Here is a 12,857-nt window from a genome sequence, read left to right on the forward strand (position 1 = left end):
AGACCCAAACTCAGCTCTTCATGCTGTGTACTTTACCAAGCAAGCCATCTCCCTAGCCACTCCCTCCCACCCCCGCCCCCCTCAAGACTGCACTACTTGCTGGCCTGGAGCTCACCTTGAGTCCCTAGTCTGGGCTGACCTTGAGTCCCTAGTGATCGTCCCTTCTTGGCCTTCCCAGTGCTGGACTCTTAAGTGTGAATCACTGCATGGCCTTTGCATGGTTGTTGGGGCTTCAACTCAGATGCTAATGCTTGCGAGACAGGCACTTTGACTCTGAGCCATCTCCTGAGTCATTTCTTAACTTTTTGGAAACTGAATTAACCTATTTCCTTCCTATCCCATATATAGGATAGGGTGCAGCTTCACCCACCACCCACTCTTATTCTGCCTGCTTTTGCCCGTATCATTTAGTCCTTCCTCTCCTTGCCTGTGGTGTCCTATTGGAGTACAAGAATCCTCTGGTCTGCTACTCTTAGGCTCGTATGTTTTTTGGGTAAGACAGTCAGTTTGTTGCAACTGTGGGAGCTGCATCTCTGCACTTGCAGCTTCTAGCTGCCTGGTAGATGCCCGTATTTCTAACCACTCCTCAGAGGCAGTGTTCGTGGGTGTGAATTATTTGCTACTTTATTAAAAACCTGTTTGGGGTTTGTTCCCTTTCTTCCATTTTTGTCTGATCCATTGAAGATACCTGAGCACCGCTTGCTTTCATTCTATCATTAATGAAAAATCTGTTCATTTTAGAGGTAGAATGTTTGGTTAAATCTCAAATTTGTCTTTTCTAAATGATTCTTACAAAATGAAAAAAGTATGTATTCTTGGTTCTAAGATGTTAATTCTTTCTTAGAAGCCTTTTTGTAAGGCTTACTTATTCATGTTTTTCTGAGTATAAAGGTATTATTTTAGGGAAAACGTTACTCAAAAATAAGAAAGAAAATAAATGAACCCTAAAATTTCATTGCTCAGAGATAAGAGATATTTTGAAAGTTTCTTCTTCTTCTTCTTCTTCTTCTTCTTCTTTTTCTTCTTCTTCTTCTTCTTCCTCCTCCTCCTCCTCCTCCTCCTCCTCGTCCTCCTCCTCCTCCTCCTTCTCCTCCTCCTCCTCCCTTTCTTCTTCTGAGCTCATTGTAAAAAAGAAGCTCGTGTCTGTCTTTTTTATAAACATTGTGTAGGGTAAGGAGCAATCTTCAGCACTGCTGGTTCTGAAAGTGCTGACCACAAAACTGAGTTTCTTGGTGTCCCAAATACGAGGTCTCCTGCAGGTTGTAGTTCAGGAACTTGACTGGTAGACCGGCCCTTTTACACTTGTCTGGCATACAGTATGAGTGGGTTGGTGATTGTCCATGTGACTGCACGAGTGGGGGGTAGGATGCTGCGTCTACAGATGTGCACTGATGTGCTGTCCCCGCTGCACAGGCCATGAGCAGGGCCCGGGCCCTCAGATCGCAGTCAGAGAACTCCGCCTCAGCCTTCAGCGCCGATGACCAAAGTTTTGATATAATGGAACAGACGACAGCAAATGACTCGGATGACAGCCTGTCAGCAGTGCCCAGCAGAGGCCGGGGCCGAGGCCGAGGGCGCAGAGGAGGCAGAGGGCAGAGCACTGCACCAAGAGGAAGGTCTCAGAGGGGCCGAGGTCAGCACTCATCTTTGCCTCTCAACACTTGAGATTTGCAAAGCTAGAAGAAAAGTTGCAATTTGTGTCCTTTGGTCTGAATTGAATTCGGAGCTTTTGTTTCTAAAACAATTCTTTGCTGACTTCTTTTTATGATGTGTCATAGGTAGCTGTGACATGCACCCTTGACTCAGGTGAACGGTGACTGCCACATGGACGCAGGGTTTCAGTTATTTGTAAGCTGTGACTCAAACTTACCTTGGACTTCCCTGTGTGTATTTGCTCACAGATGTAAACGAAGGAAGGAAAATCACAGCTCCAGATCATGAAGATATATAAAAATATTGCGGCCATCAGAAGACACAATGCCTACATGCTCATAGTCTCCATGAGCTTGTTTGAAAGTGAAGGCTGCTCTCAACCCCTTATGTGTAAGGGCAGTCACAGCAGAGCTGCCGTCGCTGGTGCTGTTCCTCTGGGATGGGCCAGGTGACAGAACATAGCTACCCAGGCACTTCTGGTATGGCCCATAAAGCTGCCACTAGAAGCAGTTCTTAGTTGTCCTTATGGAATAAGGACAGTACTGGAGAGATGGCTCAGGGACTCAGAGCACTGGCTGCTTTTCTAGATGACCTGGGTTCAGTTCCCAACACCTGCATGGCAGTTCACAACTATCTGTAACTACAGTTTCAGGGGATCCTATTCCTTTTCTGCTCTGCAGGATCCTGCATACACAAACTTACATAAGCACATATATATATACATATATATATATATATGTATATATATATGTGTATATATATGTATATATATACATACATAAATATAAAAGAAATTTTTTAAAAAAATATTTTATCTGTGAGAACATGAGCTGGTAACATAAATTGTGGCATTATATAAAAGCTCTGAAGAGCTGGGTGTGGTGGCGCACACCTTTAATCCTAGTGTTTGGGAGGCGGAGGCAGGTGGATCTCTGTGAGTTTGAGGTCAGCCTGGTCTACAGAGTGAGTTCCAAGACAGCTAGGGCTACACAGAGAGACCCATCTCAAAAACAAACAAGCAAGCAGAAAGAGCTCTGAAGAATCTGTCTTCTATTATTATTATTATCATCATCATCATCATCATCATTTTTACGTTTAGAGTGTGTGTCCTCAAGCCGTAATGGAGGACCAATGTGACCGAGCATAGTCTGAAATCTGATCCTTAGACTCTAGGTCTCTTTCCCCTACACTGCTGAACTTTTCTTCCTGCATGTGCTCACTTAGCTGCCAAGGGACTGTTACTGACCTTGTGATTCTGCTTGCAGACACTGGGCTGGAGACGGCTACGCGAGGCAGATGCTCAACGACTAGGAATATGTCCATTCTAGACGGTGAGTACAGGCAGTAGGGACACATTTGAGTCCCAGCCTGGAAAGGCAAGAGGTGCCTCACTAGTAACTCTCACTTGTATTGCATTCCCTGCAGTCAGTAAATTACTCCACAGAGATGTTTCTTAGGGCTGCAGACGCGGCTTTGCAGAAGAGTTGTGGCCTTGCATGTGCCAAACCCTATAGTTCTCCAAACTACTGAGAAAGCAAAACGAAAAACTGAGAAATCTTTCCATACATCAGAGTTACTGGCGCTTCCTAACTTTTTAAAGGAATTGCTAACTTCTGCAGTATAACTTCACTTATCTTCTGACAGAGAGATTCCCAGATACAGAGAAATGAGGGCAGCGAGGGTGGGTCAGGATGAGAGAAGCGTGTGGCAGAAATTAGCTACCTGATGGAATGGCTGGGACCTTCCTCGGTGTACATGAGGGACTAAGCTGTGGTAATAAATCTGTCTGATAAAACAATTAGATCCCAATGCCGGCTGCATCAGTAGGTTCTTACAAAATTTGTTACTGTTATAAAAAAGGAAACAGGGACATACAAAGAGTGCTTGAGTGTGTGTGCTAGCTTAATTAATTACAGACTCTTGCCGTTTCCGCTGTTGTTAGGGTGTCGGCTGTTAGTTAAGCTAAAGTGTCCTCTTCCCTCAGGTCTCTGGTCTTGTGCAGTTTTGCCAGATGAAATCTAAATATGGTGTTCTTCTCTATCCTGTTTAGTATTTTCTGAGCTCATAGAGGTGTTTCATTGTGTCTAGAAAAGCTTTAGCTGTCATCTCCTCAGCTACTCTGCTGTGCTCTGGAACTCCTGTCTGGGTGATTAGCACATCCCCACCCTCCACCCCCTTGTCACCTCCTTGTTCCCATCAGTCTCCTTTGTTTTCTAGACATGACTGATATTTTAGCATAGATACACAGGACGTTTTTATTGTATTAAGTTGGTGAGGGTTTTTTCCCTTCATATTTCTCTCTTTCATGGTCTTTTCAGTTATTTCTTTTATTTTTTGTTATAACTGTATCATTTCCTTTCCTCTCTCCAAACCCTCCCCTATACCTCTTCATGTTCTTTCAAATCCTTTTTCCATGGATTGTTACATACATACATGCATATGGTGTTTTTACCTGGAGGTGCTGACTGTCAGCACCCAGGGAGATCCATCATTGAAATCGTACTTCTAGATGTCCACGGTAGGCAGCGCAGTGGGCAGGTGAAATTAGGTGAGCTCTATAGAACACACGATTGTTTACTGTTGGGAAAAGATTACATGCTATAAATAAGAATTGACAGCAAGATGTTTCTCCACTGAAGTTAGTGAGCAGAGGATGGCCACTGCCTTTCTGTGTGATTTACTGCCCTGAGCCACTAATTTTCATGCTAAAGAGCTCTGTGGATGGGTGCTGCTTCCTGCAGGCACTTGCCAAAGCAATTTGCATAAGCACTTTTTATCCTTTAAGCAGTTTTCTGCATGAAATATTGGCACTGTTTTCCAGGTGAGGAAATTAAGACTTGGATAAGCCAAGTAACTTGGCAGTGGTTGCTAGCTAGATAGTCAGAATGGGCCCAGCTCCCAAACCAGACCCCTGAATTACCAAAACCCATGACCTTCATTACAAAGCAGTGTGTCTTCTGATAAACGCTACCTGGCTTCATAAGCATTCCGTCGTCATTTTGCTGTCCACTAGGAATCCAAAGAAAGATTTCTTGATTTCAGGATCTCAGGATTTAGGGACTGTTAGTAAGTATCGACAGAGCATTCTCTGAAATCACTGTGCTCGCCGGCTTTCTGTTCATTGCCCTATTTTTCCATTTTAGAAAGTAGGATGGGGGGTGTGTGAATAAGAGAGCAGATGGAACCTGGGTGTCTGCCTTTCACCTTCCTCTCAGACAGCACAGGATCCGACAGGAATGTGAGGTGGGAAGCTTGAGCAGTAATGACGTTGGGCTGTGTAGAAAGACCCTGCTCAAAGGAATCCTTGGCTTTTTAATGTCTGCCTTTGCCCTCTTAGAGTGGAGGTTGTCTTGAAACTGTGGTTGGTGTTAGCATGTGATGGTGCTGAGGAGACAACAAACCTCAGCCAGGTGCTGGACTAGTGTTTCTATGTCACGTGACAAGGAGACAGATTAGCCAGACCTCCGATTTCTATAAAGCAAAATGTAAGGGTATAAGGAAAGTTTTTATCAGTGATTTTATCAGTCAAAGATACATGATTTGTAGAATTCCCCTCTGGTGTGTTCTCTTGTGCCCAGTGTAGCCACAGGGGAGGAGTGAGAGCCTCTGGAGCCTGCACAGCTGTGAGGCTGGCAGGGTGGGAGGGCTGGTGTAGGCCACTTGACTGAGGGACAAGACTTCAGCGTCCAGGTGTGCTTATACAGCATTCCTAATGCAAGCATGTGGGCGCATTCTGCTTGTTACTATATTAGAACATGCTGGGAAAATGGGAGATGAATAGGTGGGCTCTGGGTGCTTCAAGTGTATATAGTCTCACAGCTTTTCAGATTCCAGAATGTAGAAATGGTTTTCTAATCGATCATTCCAGGTTTTATTAGATAGGGCTTTAAAGTCCTCCAGTTGAAAAGTGAGTAGAGCTTTTGAGTTATTTAAGAACTATGTAACAGGCATTTCATCTTTTTTATGCTAGCTTTCAAATCTACTCGACAGCAGCCTTCCAGAAACATTGCCACTAAGAATTACTCAGAGGTAAGAAAACTGCTAGAGATTTGATTTTAATAATCTGTTTCTGAGTTATGGACTTCCTAATGGGAACAAAGTGTGAAGTCAACTCTGGGGAGAGCGTGATTATTATTTAGGCTCTTTTAGAGCCAACAACAATGTCCAGTGGTTCACATTATTAGAAGTCCATTAGTTGTGTGGTATGGTAGCATTTTCAAGGGCAGCAGTGCTGACCAAAAGACCCGACTTTTAAACCCTGACACAGAGGTGTGTTCCTGGCATGGAGATGCTCTTTTCATAGCGGTGTGGGCTAAAGACCAAACTGTTAGGATCCTTGTGTCCTGTTACACATTTAACATGGCCTTGCTGCCCCCTGGGATTCTGGAAGAGAATTCAGAATGGGTCTGATGGCTGTCTCACTGTCCATGTATCCTACGACCCAGGCAAGGACTCTTCTTCCTATGCCAGGTAGTTGTGCTTGATGAAGGCACTTCCTGTGCACTGCACGGGGTGTAGCAGAGCTCTCGACACTGCATGCTGCCCTTCTGGAGTGTGGTCCTGGGCTCCTTCCTCGTCTGACTTTAGTTAGAGGAAAGCACAGCACATGCCTGTCAAGTGTCACAATAACACAGAAATGATGGAGGAAGGTCATTGGCTAATAAAGGCACTGCCCTGGCCCATTTTATTGGTTAGAGGATAGGTGGGAGGAGTAAACAGAACAGAACGCTGGGAGGAAGAGGAAGTGAGGTCAGAGACTTGACAGCTCTCCTCTAGGGAGCAGACGCCTGAGAGCTTCATGCTCCCGGCATGAAGCTCTGACCCAGGATGGACTAGGCTAGAATCTTCCCGGTAAGACCGGTTCTCACAGATTATTAGAGATGGGTTGATCGGGATGTGAGAATTAGCCTGTAAGTGCTAGAGCTAAAGGGCCAAGCAGTGCTTAAAAGAATACAGTGTCTGTGTAATTATTCCAGGGCATAAGCTAGCCGGGCAGGCGGCTGGGGTGTTGGGGACGCAGCCCCGCCGCCCTTATTACTTCACAGAACATGATAGGATGACTTCACTTCACAGAACATGATAGGATGACGTGCAGCTTTGTTGGCTCTTAACACTCAATACCTACCTATGTGCTACTTCCTGATCTGATGCCTTATTTAAGGTTGGAGCTGAAAGGAGGACTTGGTAGCACAAATCAGTAATCTTGGCACTCAACAGACAGAAACCAGAAGTTTGCATGTTTGAAATTAGCCTGGGCTACTTAGGAAAAGCTTAGAGCTGAAACACTGAAGGTCCATCAGTTTTCAGAACCTAGGAAGAAGGCTGCTGGGCAGGGGTGCATGTAATTCAGCATCCTGTGTCCTTTAGGGGCCCTGGCTCGGTAACTGCCAGAAGAGATTAGGCTTGGAGCAGTGAATACCTTTCGTGAAGGGAGTGGGATCTTGGTGGAAGTCAGCCTGGGCTTACCTTTTTCTCCCAGACCTGGAGATCAGACCCCATGGCTAGACAGTTGCTCTACTGCTGAGCCGCACACATGGCTGAGTTTGTGGTAATTGCGAGTGTTTATGTAGTATGCCTGTACACATATCTACATATGTGTCTTCATATTCCATTACTTAATTTAGATGTTGGGATGAACCTGTTGCTTTGTTTCCGCCCTTCTGTAGACTATTGAGGTGGATGAGTCTGATGAAGATGACATTTTTCCTACCAGTTCCAAGGCTGATCAAAGGTAAGCCTGGGACCTACCTCCTTCAGAAAAAAAGCAACAACGATCCAGAGTTCTATGGCAATACATATTTCTATGCCAGAGAGGATGAATATTATTCTTTTCATCTAGCAAAGTATGTAGAAATGAAAAATAGAATGATTCAGAATTGCTGTATTTCTTCAGAAAAAAAGCCTGTGATTCATGTCCCCTTGTCTGTATTACCCAGCTCTTTTCTTCTTGAAAGATTGTCTCCTCGGTAATAGAGAATGCTTTTGTTAATTCTAGATTTTGGCTTTGTTTTTCACTATAAAAATTTTTCTGTGCTTTCTGTACACAGGGCTGTGCCAAACGTGAAGACGGTAGTAGGAACTTTGGAGTACTTTTGTGTCTGACTACACTTCCTCTAGAGTACTTTATGTCTGACTACACTTCCTCTAGAGTACTATGTGTCTGACTGGACTTCCTCTAGAGTACTTTATGTCTGACTGGACTTCCTCGAGAGTACTATGTGTCTGACTACACTTCCTCTAGAGTACTTTATGTCTGACTACACTTCCTCTAGAGTACTATGTGTCTGACTGGACTTCCTCTAGAGTACTTTATGTCTGACTACACTTCCTCTAGAGTACTATGTGTCTGACTGGACTTCCTCTAGAGTACTTTATGTCTGACTACACTTCCTCTAGAGTACTATGTGTCTGACTGGACTTCCTCTAGAGTACTTTATGTCTGACTGGACTTCCTCTAGAGTACTATGTGTCCGACTGGACTTCCTCTAGAGTACTTTATGTCTGACTGGACTTCCTCTAGAGTACTTTATGTCTGACTGGACTTCCTCTAGAGTACTTTATGTCTGACTGGACTTGCTCTAGAGTACTTTATGTCTGACTGGACTTGCTCTAGAGTACTTTATGTCTGACTGGACTTCCTCTAGAGTACTTTATGTCTGACTGGACTTCCTCTAGAGTACTATGTGTCCGACTGGACTTCCTCTAGAGTACTTTATGTCTGACTGGACTTCCTCTAGAGTACTTTATGTCTGACTGGACTTCCTCTAGAGTACTTTATGTCTGACTGGACTTCCTCTAGAGTACTTTATGTCTGACTGGACTTCCTCTAGAGTACTTAATGTCTGACTGGACTTCCTCTAGAGTACTATGTGTCTGACTGGACTTCCTCTAGAGTACTTTATGTCTGACTACACTTCCTCTAGAGTACTTTATGTCCGACTAGACTTCCTCTAGAGTACTTTATGTCTGACTGGACTTCCTCTAGAGTACTATGTGTCTGACTGGACTTCCTCTAGAGTACTTTATGTCTGACTGGACTTCCTCTAGAGTACTATGTGTCCGACTGGACTTCCTCTAGAGTACTTTATGTCTGATTGGACTTCCTCTAGAGTACTTTATGTCTGACTGGACTTCCTCTAGAGTACTATGTGTCCGACTGGACTTCCTCTAGAGTACTTTATGTCTGACTGGACTTCCTCTAGAGTACTTTATGTCTGACTGGACTTCCTCTAGAGTACTATGCGTCTGACTGGACTTCCTCTAGAGTACTTTATGTCTGACTGGACTTCCTCTAGAGTACTATGTGTCCGACTGGACTTCCTCTAGAGTACTTTATGTCTGACTGGACTTCCTCTAGAGTACTTTATGTCTGACTACACTTCCTCTAGAGTACTTTATGTCTGACTACACTTCCTCTAGAGTACTATGTGTTCGACTGGACTTCCTCTAGAGTACTATGTGTCCGACTGGACTTCCTCTAGAGTACTATGTTTCTGACTGGACTTCCTCTAGAGTACTATGTGTCTGACTGGACTTCCTCTAGAGTACTATGCGTCTGACTGGACTTCCTCTAGAGTACTATGTGTCCGACTGGACTTCCTCTAGAGTACTTTATGTCTGACTGGACTTCCTCTAGAGTACTTTATGTCTGACTGGACTTCCTCTAGAGTACTTTATGTCTGACTGGACTTGCTCTAGAGTACTTTATGTCTGACTGGACTTGCTCTAGAGTACTTTATGTCTGACTGGACTTCCTCTAGAGTACTTTATGTCTGACTGGACTTCCTCTAGAGTACTTTTTGTCTGACTGGACTTCCTCTATAGTACTTAATGTCTGACTGGACTTCCTCTAGAGTACTATGTGTCTGACTGGACTTCCTCTAGAGTACTTTATGTCTGACTACACTTCCTCTAGAGTACTATGTGTCTGACTGGACTTCCTCTAGAGTACTTTATGTCTGACTGGACTTGCTCTAGAGTACTTTATGTCTGACTGGACTTGCTCTAGAGTACTTTATGTCTGACTGGACTTCCTCTAGAGTACTTTATGTCTGACTGGACTTCCTCTAGAGTACTATGTGTCCGACTGGACTTCCTCTAGAGTACTTTATGTCTGACTGGACTTCCTCTAGAGTACTTTATGTCTGACTGGACTTCCTCTAGAGTACTTTATGTCTGACTGGACTTCCTCTAGAGTACTTTTTGTCTGACTGGACTTCCTCTATAGTACTTAATGTCTGACTGGACTTCCTCTAGAGTACTATATGTCTGACTGGACTTCCTCTAGAGTACTTTATGTCTGACTACACTTCCTCTAGAGTACTTTATGTCTGACTGGACTTCCTCTAGAGTACTTTATGTCTGACTGGACTTGCTCTAGAGTACTTTATGTCTGACTGGACTTGCTCTAGAGTACTTTATGTCTGACTGGACTTCCTCTAGAGTACTTTATGTCTGACTGGACTTCCTCTAGAGTACTATGTGTCCGACTGGACTTCCTCTAGAGTACTTTATGTCTGACTGGACTTCCTCTAGTGTACTTTATGTCTGACTGGACTTCCTCTAGAGTACTTTATGTCTGACTGGACTTCCTCTAGAGTACTTTATGTCTGACTGGACTTCCTCTAGAGTACTTAATGTCTGACTGGACTTCCTCTAGAGTACTATGTGTCTGACTGGACTTCCTCTAGAGTACTTTATGTCTGACTACACTTCCTCTAGAGTACTTTATGTCCGACTAGACTTCCTCTAGAGTACTTTATGTCTGACTGGACTTCCTCTAGAGTACTATGTGTCTGACTGGACTTCCTCTAGAGTACTTTATGTCTGACTGGACTTCCTCTAGAGTACTATGTGTCCGACTGGACTTCCTCTAGAGTACTTTATGTCTGATTGGACTTCCTCTAGAGTACTTTATGTCTGACTGGACTTCCTCTAGAGTACTATGTGTCCGACTGGACTTCCTCTAGAGTACTTTATGTCTGACTGGACTTCCTCTAGAGTACTTTATGTCTGACTGGACTTCCTCTAGAGTACTATGCGTCTGACTGGACTTCCTCTAGAGTACTTTATGTCTGACTGGACTTCCTCTAGAGTACTATGTGTCCGACTGGACTTCCTCTAGAGTACTTTATGTCTGACTGGACTTCCTCTAGAGTACTTTATGTCTGACTACACTTCCTCTAGAGTACTTTATGTCTGACTACACTTCCTCTAGAGTACTATGTGTTCGACTGGACTTCCTCTAGAGTACTATGTGTCCGACTGGACTTCCTCTAGAGTACTATGTTTCTGACTGGACTTCCTCTAGAGTACTATGTGTCTGACTGGACTTCCTCTAGAGTACTATGCGTCTGACTGGACTTCCTCTAGAGTACTATGTGTCCGACTGGACTTCCTCTAGAGTACTTTATGTCTGACTGGACTTCCTCTAGAGTACTTTATGTCTGACTGGACTTCCTCTAGAGTACTTTATGTCTGACTGGACTTGCTCTAGAGTACTTTATGTCTGACTGGACTTCCTCTAGAGTACTTTATGTCTGACTGGACTTCCTCTAGAGTACTATGTGTCTGACTGGACTTCCTCTAGAGTACTTTATGTCTGACTACACTTCCTGTAGAGTACTTTATGTCCGACTAGACTTCCTCTAGAGTACTTTATGTCTGACTGGACTTCCTCTAGAGTACTATGTTTCTGACTGGACTTCCTCTAGAGTACTTTATGTCTGACTGGACTTCCTCTAGAGTACTATGTGTCCGACTGGACTTCCTCTAGAGTACTTTATGTCTGACTGGACTTCCTCTAGAGTACTTTATGTCTGACTGGACTTCCTCTAGAGTACTTTATGTCTGACTGGACTTCCTCTAGAGTACTTTATGTCTGACTGGACTTCCTCTAGAGTACTATGTGTCCGACTGGACTTCCTCTAGAGTACTTTATGTCTGACTGGACTTCCTCTAGAGTACTTTATGTCTGACTGGACTTCCTCTAGAGTACTATGTGTCTGACTGGACTTGCTCTAGAGTACTTTATGTCTGACTGGACTTCCTCTAGAGTACTTTATGTCTGACTACACTTCCTCTAGAGTACTTTATGTCTGACTACACTTCCTCTAGAGGACTATGTGTCCGACTGAACTTCCTCTAGAGTACTATGTGTCCGACTGGACTTCCTCTAGAGTACTATGTGTCCGACTGGACTTCCTCTAGAGTACTATGTGTCCGACTGGACTTCCTCTAGAGTACTATGTGTCCGACTGGACTTCCTCTAGAGTACTATGTGTCCGACTGGACTTCCTCTAGAGTACTATGTGTCTGACTGGACTTCCTCTAGAGTACTATGTGTCCGACTGGACTTCCTCTAGAGTACTATGTGTCCGACTGGACTTCCTCTAGAGTACTTTATGTCTGACTGGACTTCCTCTAGAGTACTATGTGTCTGACTGGACTTCCTCTAGAGTACTATGCGTCTGACTGGACTTCCTCTAGAGTACTATGTGTCCGACTGGACTTCCTCTAGAGTACTATGTGTCTGACTGGACTTCCTCTAGAGTACTATGTGTCCGACTGGACTTCCTCTAGAGTACCTGTGTCCGACTGGACTTCCTCTAGAGTACTATGCGTCTGACTGGACTTCCTCTAGAGTACTATGTGTCTGACTGGACTTCCTCTAGAGTACTATGTGTCCGACTGGACTTCCTCTAGAGTACTATGCGTCTGACTGGACTTCCTCTAGAGTACTATGTGTCCGACTGGACTTCCTCTAGAGTCCTATGCGTCTCACTGGACTTCCTCTAGAGTACTATGTGTCTGACTGGACTTCCTCTAGAGTACTATGTGTCCGACTGGACTTCCTCTAGAGTACTATGTGTCTGACTGGACTTCCTCTAGAGTACTTTATGTCTGACTGGACTTTCTCTAGAGTACTCTGTGTCTGACTGGACTTCCTCTAGAGTACTTTATGTCTGACTACACTTCCTCTAGAGTACTATGTGTCCGACTGGACTTCCTCTAGAGTACTATGTGTCCGACTGGACTTCCTCTAGAGTACTATGTGTCTGACTGGACTTCCTCTAGAGTACTATGCGTCTGACTGGACTTCCTCTAGAGTACTCTGTGTCTGACTGGACTTCCTCTAGAGTACTTTGTGTCTGACTGGACTTCCTCTAGAGTACTTTGTGTCTGACTGGACTTCCTCTAGAGTA

At 44.3% G+C, this 12,857-nt stretch overlaps 1 protein-coding gene across 3 annotated transcripts in view; it reads left to right on the forward strand.

Annotated features, from left to right (window-relative positions):
• Mre11 (MRE11 homolog, double strand break repair nuclease) overlaps nucleotides 1-12,857 on the forward strand; it is a 56,184-nt gene that overhangs the window by 34,993 nt on the left and 8,334 nt on the right. For all 3 annotated transcript variants that reach the window (XM_041657716.1, XM_041657715.1, XM_041657717.1), the window contains 4 exons: nucleotides 1,414-1,633; nucleotides 2,919-2,984; nucleotides 5,624-5,682; nucleotides 7,320-7,384. In XM_041657716.1, the coding sequence (XP_041513650.1) occupies nucleotides 1,414-1,633; nucleotides 2,919-2,984; nucleotides 5,624-5,682; nucleotides 7,320-7,384 (410 nt within the window). The remainder of the gene's footprint in view (nucleotides 1-1,413; nucleotides 1,634-2,918; nucleotides 2,985-5,623; nucleotides 5,683-7,319; nucleotides 7,385-12,857) is intronic.

Source organism: Microtus oregoni, unplaced genomic scaffold (genome assembly GCF_018167655.1).
Source record: "Microtus oregoni isolate MIOR12 unplaced genomic scaffold, Mior012 000008F_ref0000371, whole genome shotgun sequence".
Taxonomy (NCBI): Eukaryota; Metazoa; Chordata; class Mammalia; order Rodentia; family Cricetidae; genus Microtus; species Microtus oregoni.